Below are 11,088 nucleotides of genomic sequence, written 5' to 3' on the forward strand. Positions count from 1 at the left end.
GCCTCAGGGTTGGCGCCAAACTGTTTACCGTGAAAATGGTAATAATAATTAAATTTCATTTTGTGGTTCTAAAAATACGTGACCTATTTTTATGCTAGTTGTTAGGGCAATAGATGCTAAATGAGGTATTTGGAATCAAGATAAGAGCTTAAAAACAAGATGTTAACCAAACCGAATGGTTGTCAATCGGGGCCTCGAGCTTGCTTATTCAGGGCCTCGGGGTCGAGTCTAATGTCCCGCCGGTGGTAGTCGATGGACGACTAATAGTTATAATGAAATCAATGACGGCTCTTTAAGGCTAATAATAAGCAATAAATGAAGAACAATAAATAGAACACAATGGATATGAATAATAAATGCAAGTAATGAGATCGAGAGAGTATGTTAGAGAGCAGAGAGAATATTCTTGTGTATTTAGTATTGAGCAACATATGTCTACAAAATGACAAAGATCCCCTTTACATATGAGGGGGAATCCTAACATAGTACAAATGCATTAATTACAAAGATATGGAGATGGTACAACTAGTTAATGTCTTGATTCGTTTTTGGACTAGTCCACTAAACTTGGTCAACCCTTTTTATGCGCCTTGGGAACTCCCCACTTTTTCTCCGTAATCGTCAGTCTATACTGCCCCGAGGTCGAGCGTCGATGGCCCTTGAGGGATGAAACTCGACCGTAGTCTCGAGCCTTCGAGATGTGCTTACGAGGCGTCGTAACGACGAAAAATTAGACCCTTCGATTTTACCGTATACACTTTTTTTACACTATAAAAGACGTGAATTGATAACATAGAAAGATGCTGTAAAACAGTTAAATAGTGTGAAAATTAATTTATACTATTTAGGGTCGGTTGGTTTAGCACATTAACAGTAGGAATTCCTTCATAAAATTCCTACGCAGTTGATACAAAGTTTGATTGGTTTGTACCCCAAAAAAAAAAATGTAATCTTAACATAACTTAATTCAGGGTTTAGTTGGCCTTATTAAACTCTGTATCAGAAATTCTTGTATTAGCTAGAATTGTCATCCAATAATTCCTTAATGATTAATCACCGTATAATAATCTTGACATAATTAGGCAAAATAAATTCCTCAAACGAATCCAACCAAACATCTCTTAACGTGTACAATTTAAACAAATAAATTAATCAAATATCCCTCAATTACATCTCTAATGAGACGCAGGACATTTAAATTGGTATTGACATGTCGCCGACATACAAGTTTCAATTGGTACACATGATGACAAGTATATTTCTCTTTTCTCATTCTAGCAAATATCAACACACAACTTGCTTCCTCTCCATATCGCCCTTTCACTTAAGCTTCATTCCTAGAAATTAAATATCTTCAAAACCAACACTTATTTTTAGCATACATACCATGGACATGCAAATTTCACAACCTATACCAGAGGGGGAAGAACAAAACACAGCAATGATAAAAACTCCTTTAGACTCAGGGGAACCACCCCATGGAGCTATGTTCTTAGTCTTGGCTTATCTCCCTTTATTTGAACTTCTGTCTATGACTCAAGTTTGCAGGTCATTAAGAGATGCTTTAAAAGATGACATACTGCCATGGCTGAATATCGTTGTCGAAAAGCCATTAAATACTCGTCTTTCTGATGATTTTCTGGTAAAAATGACGTCCAAGGCAAATAGTCGTCTGAGAGTTCTTGCTCTCATATATTGCTTTAAGATAACGGATGATGGGCTTCTACAAGTCATTGCCAGTAATCCTCATATCAGCAAGGTATGTTAGTTTGTTTGTAAGGAAATCGTAATGGATAAGATATGGTTGGTGGAGTCTTTTTTAATATCTTCCCCTTTTCTCCTTGTTTTTTTTTAAATTTAAAAAACAAAAATATGTACTAGTTAACTAATCAAGTGTGCTGAATAATGAATTTCATAGGTTTGAATTTCAGTTGCAATTTCTGTTCTATTGTAAAAAAACTCGTCTTTTTAAATCTTGAATTTGTTTGATGAGTCAGAAACCATATCCATGCTTTAATGAAGTCAACTCTAGATTTTCCCGGCCGAGGAAAGGAAAACGAATCTCCGTTCCAGTCTTCATTTTTTCGCCAAACTCGATTCTAGTTAATCAACACCACATAAATTAATATGAGGTAGAAGGTAGTATAAATTACATCTGCCCTGAATTCTATGTTCTTTTCCACCTTTTTCCAGCTCTATTTACGAGGGTGCACAGGCTTAACCATTGAGGGAGTACTTGGAGCGGTGAAGTTACTTACCAAGGGTAACCACAAGTTAAAGAGCTTAAGTATTTCTGGCATCTATAATGTGAAGAGAGAGGACTTTGAGACACTTGGTCATCTAATGGGTATAAACCAGATGCAAAAGAAAGAAGGAACAAAGAACTTCAAGTACCACAGGCGAAGCGGATTATCCACATTTGGACAAGAATCTCAGACTTCAATTGATGTAGATATCTGTCCGAAATGTGGCGAAGTAAGAGAAATCTTTGACTGTCCTAGAAATTCTTGTATAAGGAGAAAGCAGCTTATAGAGTGCAGGAGCTGCTTCCTGTGTGTCCCGAGGTGCGAAGAGTGTGGTGTATGCACCAAAGATGAAGAAGTAGGTGAAGCAGCTTGTGCAGATATACTGTGCTTGGATTGTTGGCTTCAGCTTCCAAAATGTAGTTTCTGTAACAAGGCATACTGCAATCAACATGCTTACCAGCAGTCCCTATATCCCGACTCTTCAGGTTTTCTGTGCAGTGATTGTAAATTCCATGCAACGCAAACTTCACATGATTGAGATTGTTTATAATGCTGCAGAGGCGATGAGATGTATTCTTTTTTTCGGTAAATAAAAGTTTTTATTACCAACGGCGGCAATCTGTACACGTAAAAATAAAAAAAATAAAAAACTGCGGAGTGACATCTCCGGTCTGCGGCAACTACAAAGTTACTTCCAATCACTACTACAACAACTGTGCTGCCAGAGTCCTACTAGAAAGGGTAAAAATTTAGCTTATCTAGAATCTTAGCTAGCCTACTAGATGTTTTATACTTCAATACCACACAAGAGGAGTGGTTTGTATGGTATTCAATTTTTTGCGTGCACAGATTATAGAAGGACCTGGTTCTTCTATATATTCCTTATACTATTGTTGTGGAATAATAAATGCAGAAAGTAAAGAACACAAGAATTTTTACGTGAAAAATACCCGTCTCAAAAAGTACAAAAAACCCACGACCTACTACCCAGTAGGATTTTCTCCAAACATTTCACTACAACTCTGAGCCAACAACAAAATTTACAAACTCTTGCAAGTCTACGGATTAACTCTAACCCTTATAGCAACCAACCACAGGTTGTTGTGACTGCTTCAAGCTAACTCTAACTTGAACAATACAACTCGAATTTACAACCTCTTGCAAACTTAAGGATTAACTTTAACCCTTATAGTAACAAGTCACAAGTTGTTGCGACTACTTCAAGTTAACTCTAACTTGAAAGATACAACTTAAGTACCTAGTACAATTTGCTTCTAAGAAAGCTAAAAGGTACAACTCAAAATGCCTACTGCACTTTAAACAAGAAATAAATAAAGATACATAAAACTCTTTATGAATCTGGTTCTTCAATCTAGTTCGTGTAGCTTCAGGATCGCACTTTTAAAATTCACAAGAATTGCTCACAAAATGCCTTGCTTTTTAGCTCTCAATTCTTGCTTTACTTCAGTATGTGTGCATCACCTGTAAAAGAGAACAACACTGATATTTATATAGTTAGTAAATAAAGATTAACTAGAGTTCTAAAGCTTTACTCTTCCTCGGTGAAAGAGTTCTAGTCAACTTCAATTTTTAACTCTTCCCTTATCTTGGGTAGAGTTCTCTTCAAGTAAGAAGTCCTGCTTCTTATCAAATATGCAATCTTTTCGTTCAGGGAATATCAGATATAACCACTTATACTTATCCCTTTCACGTGCAAGTTTTTTGTTTAATTCCATTCGTCACCTGTGTATATTGTCCATGGACTTGGTTCATGCATGTGTTCCTTTTTCAATCATCAAAACAAACTTATTCCCCCTTTTTGATGATGACAAACTTCGTGCTTTTCATAAGCATGAAACCTGTTTCAACTCAGCTTAACATCAATACACTGTTAGAACACTTTTCATTTTAAAGACACAAATCATCGAGGACTAGGTTCATTATGTTATAAACATCACAGTCCAAAGAAAAAATACATCTTATCTTTCCCCTTTTGGCATTATCGAAAAGTTGTATAATTAAGTTAAGTAACTAGATTTTAATAGATATCACTCATGGCCACTAGGGCTACTTCAAATGCAATCATGGATTCAATTTTCTTTTTTTCCAATCTAAGGATATTAGCCATCTAAGAAATATCAACAAATATTTAGAGCAAAAGCAGTGAATTTAATGGATTGATAAGATTCTACCACAAGGCATAAGAAGAAATAAAATCATAGGGTATGACATGAGTTTTGGTGCCCTTTAGAACCCTGTCAAGAAGCTGAATTATAAACCTAGGCCAATTTATTTGCCTCTCACTGTCCAAACAAGGACCAGGTACATGAATGTGGCAATGTGCCTCCTTTCCTGCCTTGGAAGCATACATTTGTTTACAAATTTGAACAACACTTTGTAGGGTGGTTTCATCTCACTTTTGTAAATATTCTTGGGCTCAAGTTCCTCTTCATTGTCACCAAATTTCCTAGTAATGGCAAGGGCAGTAGGGAGATTCTCTAGGCTTAGCCATTTGAGCTTCTTATAGTCATTGTCCCTTTAACAGGTACCCCCCAAGATCTCTCCAAGCTCTTTCTCATCAAAAGTCATTGTCACCTCCTTTACCACACTGGTGACCCTACCATCCTTGATCTTACAATTTGCCATAAACTTCACAATTTCAGTTCTGGCCAGCCTTCCATCCATCTGAAGGACCATTTCCTTCCAGCCTTGCAACTGTAACTTCTCTAGAAACATCATCATTCCTTCATCCTCTAATTCTCTGAGGAGTCTATCTTTCAAGATGGTTCTCTTCCCAAACTTAACCATCTTGTCCTTATCAACATCAGATTCTTCTTTTTCTTCTCCAGCCCATTCTTCTTCCTCCACCATTTTTATCTTTTTTTATTTCACAGCAGACCTAATTCTTTTAGCCAAAGTGGATAGCTCAACTAACTTTGTCTTTGAAATAGACTTCTTTGGGGAAGTCTTGGCTTTCTTAGCTTTTGGAGTCACAGTCTCCACTTCTTCTATCTCATCTTCATCCCGAAGGACCAGGTCCATCTCATCAAGTTCAACAGGCTCAACCATCTTCTTTTTTCCCTTAGCAGCAGCTTTTTTTTTACTTTCTTCTAAGGTTTTCTCCATTTCAGCCTCACTCTGCTTTTTCTGACTCCTAGTAGCTCTTCCTCTTGTGGGAGGAATTTCTACAGGGATAGAAGAGGCATCCTTCCTTTTCTTGTTGCCTCTAGCAGTGCCAGGGTTCTAACTCCTGAACTTTGTTTCTTCTTTGGATTGTAACTTTCAGTCACTCTTTTCAGTAGGTCTGCGAGGGTCTCCTGTTCAGATGGAACAGGTTCATCTACATTTTTCCCTAGTTGAACCAGCCCCTCAGCAACTTCTCCAGACCCACTTTCCCTTGTTTTTCTCACACTCTCCTCTATTTCAGCAAATTCCTCAGCCCAAAGCGTCATACTACCTGATTCTTTAGTTAGACCAACATGAGTGGGTGAAGAACCAACCACTCCTTTTTCCTTACCCCTCACAGTACTCCGAGCATCCTCACTCTCCTTTTCTTTTTCTTTTTCATTTTTACCACCAACCCTTCTAGACTTAGTAGTTTCAACACCTACTATAAGTCCTACCAGCACAAACCTATTCTCCAAATTCATCGCAATTTTGGAAGAAAAATAAGTAATTTCTAACCCTAAAAGTTACCTGCTCAGTTTAAGATGGAACTGGTTTTTCCTCCGCAGTCGCAAACTTGAAGGACTCATCAGACTTTTAGGGTTCTTCTTTTTGGATATCATGTAGCATCTCACTCAATTTCTTAGCTTGTTCTCTACTGGCCACTATGTTACATGCAATCATTTTGATATGCCTTTTTTTGAAGGTTTGGGTGATTGAAAGTGTGGGTAAAGGTTTTTTGGGTGGTGAGGAAGGGTTTTCAGAGTTTTTTGGGATTCTCATGGGTATTTCCAGTTGATCAGTTCAGAAACTTGAGATAAATGGAGAGAGTTTGGTTTTGAAGAATTTGATCTTTCAAAAAAAATGAGGTAAGAGGGTAAGGTCAGATCAATTTAAATATGGAAAGTTTGAGTGTATAACGATACCTTTTTGAAGTCTAGAAGTCTAATCACATTGGAAGTTTCAGTTTTAAAAGATTTTCGACTCTTCTCCAAATATTTCGGCAATTATGGTGCATGGGATTCTTGATGAAACTGGTTCATTTGTAACTAATTGGTTCATCAGTAGTTTGGATAAAGTGGGACTCTTTTCAGTTCATGATCCATATGCAATTATTTCAAATTATGGTGAGTGTAGAATACATACCTTATACGCTCGATGAACCTGGTACTTCACTGAAAGTTCTCTTGTGTAAGACTGATTTTTTCCAAGAAAATAAGGATAATATCAATAGACATCAGTGAGACATTTTAGCACATGGCACAAGAGTATACTAATAAAAGCATGAGACTGAGTACTATCTAATCTAGTTATTCACAAAATTCACAAATTATCTAACCAATCATTGAGTTAAAACCGACCTCTTTTACGTGATCTTAATAAACCTTAATGATAACCTTTTCCTTTCAAAGTGATCCCTACTTAAAGATTTTGTGAAGATGTCAGCTATTTCCTTATCAGCAGCACAAAATTTCATAGTGATCAACACCTCTCAAAATTATCCCTTTGAAAACGATGCCCAACATCTATTTGCTTAGTTCTTTTGTGATGGACTCGGTTCTGGTCATACTAATTGCATTAGTGTTATCATGAAATATGGGGATGCAACCTACATCAATTTCAAAGTCCATTAATTGCTTTTTTATCCATAACAATTGAGCACAATATGAGGTAGCAACAACATACTCAGCTTCAACAGTAGATAAGGCCACATAATTTTTCTTTTTGGTGGCCTAAGACTCAAGAATTGAGACAAGAAAGTGTGTCATACCTGAGGTGCTCTTTCTATCCACAAAAACCCTGCATAATCAGTATCGGCATATTCCACTAGGTTGAAATTACTACCTTTTGGATACCATAGACAAAGGTCAGTGGTGCTTTTTAGGTATCTCAAGATCCTTTTGACAGCAGTCAAGTGAGACTCCTTTGGATTTTTCTGAGATCTAGCACAAAGTCCTATACTAAAAATAATGTCAAGCCTACTAGCAGTGAGATATAACAAAGAGCCAATCATTCCCATATAAATCTTCTGATCAACAAATGAACCAGTTTCATCCAATCCAATTTCGTGGATGTTGCAATAGGAGTGTCAATTTCTTTGGATGTTCCTTCTTGGTTTTGTTACTGAGGAATAGGTTCATGGACAAGTTCCCTTGAGGTTTGAGGATCAGTTCCTCTCTAGTCAGTTCCCCCTGTCAGGTTGCCCTGGGTGGAAGGACCTATTCCATTACCTGTTCCTTCCTGTGATGCAGCTTCAGGATGGACTGTGGCTTCATCATTTGAGTTTCTTGTCAGTCCAATCTCTTCATTATCTTGTTTCCGCCTCACAAGAAGAATGTTAGTTTCAAAAATAACATGCACACTTTCTTCTACACACAAAGTTCTTTTATTATATATCTTATAAGCTTTACTATGTGAAGAATATCCCAAACTCATCACTTCTAGGATCAAACTTACCTAAGAAGTCCTTTCCATTATTGTTCACAAAGAACTTGCATTCAAATGCCCTAAGGTGAGATATATTTGGCTTTCTCCCTTTAATTAACCCATATGGAGTCTTCTCAATAATAGGTCTAGTCCTGCGCCTATTTATGATGTAGCATGCAGTGTTTACAGCTTCTGCCCAGAAGCTATAGGACAGTTTACTAGAAAGAAGCATAGTCCTAGCCATTTCTTCCAATGTCCTATTCTTTCTTTCAACTCTCTATTTTGTTGTGGAGTCCTAGGAGTAGAAAAAGTATGATCTATGCCATACTCATCACAAAATTCAGCAAATTTAGCATTTTTAAATTCAGTACCATGATCAGACCTAATTGATGCAAGTTGATTACCTAGTTGTTTTTGAGTTTTTCTAACAAAAGAAGTGAACATGTCAAATGCTTCATCTTTAGATATTAGAAACAGTGTCCAAGTAAACCTAGAGTAATCATCAAGAAGCATCATAACATATCTCTTACCACATCTGCTCAAGGTTCTCATTGGTCCACAAAGATCCATATGGACCAGTTTCATCATTTTAGTGGTACTTACCATTTTCTTGTTTTTGAAAGAGGATCTTACCTACTTCCCCCTTGCACAAGCCTCACAAACTTTATCTTCCTTGAACTTAATGTTAGGTAGTCCTATCACCAAGTCCTTGGAGACTAGTTTGTTGAGTTGACTTAGACTGGCATGTCCAAGTCTTTTGTGCCAAAAGAGGGGATCATTATCCAACACACTTAATAAAGTGAGTTCATTATCTAAGAGTGTGGACAGATCCACAATATATATATTTTTCACTCTTTTTCCCTACAAAACTATCTTGTCAGTAATAAGATTAATCACAAAGCATTTTGTAGAGGTGAATGCAACCACGTTACATCTATCACATAATTGTGATACACTTATTTGACTGTACTTCAGTCCCTCAATCAGGTAGACATTTTCAATAGAGTGAGAGTCAGTCTTACCTACCTTGCCAAGCCTAATGATCTCACCTTTTTTCCCATTTACAAAGGAGACATTACCTCCTTTAAGGTCTTCAAGTGAAAGGAACTGGTTCTTGCTTCCTGTCATATGCTTTGAGCAGCCGCTATCTATGTACCATATTTGGCTACTCCCCTTCACTTGGACCTGCAAAAGAAAATCATGGGTTAGTCTTCGGAACCCAAACTAGTTTGGGTCCCTTTCTTTGGCAAAAGGATAAATCAAATTTTTCTTTGCCCAATTTGGCAGCCTATTCTTTCCTAAAACAAAGTTTTTGTTCCTTAGACTTGCTTTTTCTTTTGCTACACATTCACTCCCATAGTGTCCAGTATTACCACAGTGAGTACAAATCTTATTCTTAGGGAGTGTTAGGTACATATTTTTGGGATTCCATTTTGGTGCAGAGTTCCCAAGGCCAAGTCTTTTTCTGTTGCTACTATGGTGTTCTTATAGCCATGAAAGTGCATCAGAGGACCTGTTCCATTTACATGTTCTATCAAGCTCATGTTTAACCTTTGTAAAGTCCTCTTTCAAAACTCTTACATTTTCTTTCTTTTTGTATAGCTCATCTTTAACCTTCCTTAAGTCATCCTCTAGGTTGAGTTGTATATACCTTGCTATCTCTTTTCCTGTCCCTAACTTTAACTTTATATTTTCAGATCTAAGTTCTACGATAGCTATATCAAGTGCATGAATCTCGTTCTTCAAAGTAGTATTTTCCTTTTCAGTTTTACAAACGTTTATTTCCAGGTTTTTGCATTCTGCTTTTAAAAACTTACATTCTTTTGACAACTGTTCTTTTTCAAAACTTATATTCTTATATTCATCAATAAAAGTTAGCAACAATTCTAATATTCTATCTTTAGAAAGGTGTTTAAGTTTATCCTTAAGGTCCAGAAAACTTATCTCAGATTCTTAATCAGGTTCATCTTCAAAATTTCGAATTGCTATAAGAGCTCATTCAACATTATTATCAGTGTCCTCATCTGAACTATCTTTCCAAGTAGCAACCATTGTTTTGGATGTCCTTTTGTTGTAATTCTTCTTGTCATGAACATGTTCCTTCTTTCAAATTTCTCCTTCTTCCACTCAACTTCTCACATAGGACATTTCTTGATCATGTGGTTATTTTTACCACATTTGAAGCATCCATCATCCATCTGCAAGTGATATCTTCTCATCTCCTTCCACAAAGAATAGTCGTGATCATTGAATAGTGGTGGCCTAATGGTACATATCTCTTTACAGTTTCCAGATAATTCACTCATCTTAATCTTTTCCTAAGGTGTTAGCCTCTTCAAGGATAACCTGCTCTGGTACCAATTAATATTTTATACTTCAATACCACAAAAGGGGGGGATGATTTGTATGGTGTCCAATTTTTTGCGTGCACAGATTATAGAAGGAGATGGTTCTTCTATGTGTTCCTTATACTATTGTTGCGGAATAATAAATGCAGAAAGTAGAAAACACAAGGATTTTTACGTGGAAAACACCCGGCTCAAAATTTGAAAAAACCACAACCTACTACCCAATAGGATTTTCTCCAAACACTTCACTACAACTCTGAGCCAACAACAAAGTTTACAAACTTTTGCAAACCTAGGGATTAACTCTAACCCTTATAGAAACCAGCCACAGGCTATTACGATTGCTTCAAGTTAACTCTAACTTGAACAATACAACTCGATTTTACAAACTTTTGCAAACCTACGGATTAACTCTAACCCTTATAGCAGCAAGCCACAAGTTGTTGCGACTACTTCAAGTTAGATCTAACTTGAAAGATACAACTCAAGTACTTAGTACAATTTGCTTCTAAGAAAACTGAAAGGTATAACTCAAAATGCCTTTATCCCCCTTCCACTCAACAGCTGGCTCATTAGGAAATTTAAGCCTCATAGTTCTAGTTCGATAATCGAGCTTGGAAAAATATGAATAAAGCCAATTCATCCCCATTATTATATCAAAATTAACCATCCCCAATTCAATAAGATCAGTTATGGTATCCCGACCACACACCGTGACAACACAGTCTCTATAAACTCGTGCGGCCATAATAGACTCACCAACTAGAGTAGATACAGAGAACGTCTCATGAAGTTGTTTCGATTCTATCCCGAATTCCATAGAAACATAATGGGTGTCATAGGACAAAGTGGAATCGGGATCAATAAGAACATACACATCATGAGATTGGACAGTCAATATA

At 36.8% G+C, this 11,088-nt stretch overlaps 1 protein-coding gene across 1 annotated transcript; it reads left to right on the top strand.

Moving 5' to 3' along the window:
- The first annotated feature begins 1,243 nt into the window (after positions 1-1,243).
- LOC104248165 (F-box protein SKIP28) lies at positions 1,244-2,853 on the top strand. The gene is made up of 2 exons (XM_009804370.2): positions 1,244-1,759; positions 2,194-2,853. The coding sequence occupies exons 1-2, from the start codon at positions 1,388-1,390 to the stop codon at positions 2,782-2,784; spliced, it is 963 nt and encodes a 320-aa protein (XP_009802672.1). The 5' UTR covers positions 1,244-1,387; the 3' UTR covers positions 2,785-2,853.
- The last annotated feature ends 8,235 nt before the right edge of the window (positions 2,854-11,088 follow it).

This window comes from Nicotiana sylvestris, chromosome 11, assembly GCF_000393655.2.
Source record: "Nicotiana sylvestris chromosome 11, ASM39365v2, whole genome shotgun sequence".
NCBI classification, from domain to species: domain Eukaryota; kingdom Viridiplantae; phylum Streptophyta; class Magnoliopsida; order Solanales; family Solanaceae; genus Nicotiana; species Nicotiana sylvestris.

Coding starts and splice junctions, on each gene's coding strand:
- LOC104248165 (XM_009804370.2), top strand. CDS start 1,388: ATGGACATGCAAATTTCACAACCTATACCAGAGGGGGAAGAACAAAAC. Junction 1,760..2,193: donor GTAATCCTCATATCAGCAAG/GTATGTTAGTTT, acceptor ACCTTTTTCCAG/CTCTATTTACGAGGGTGCAC.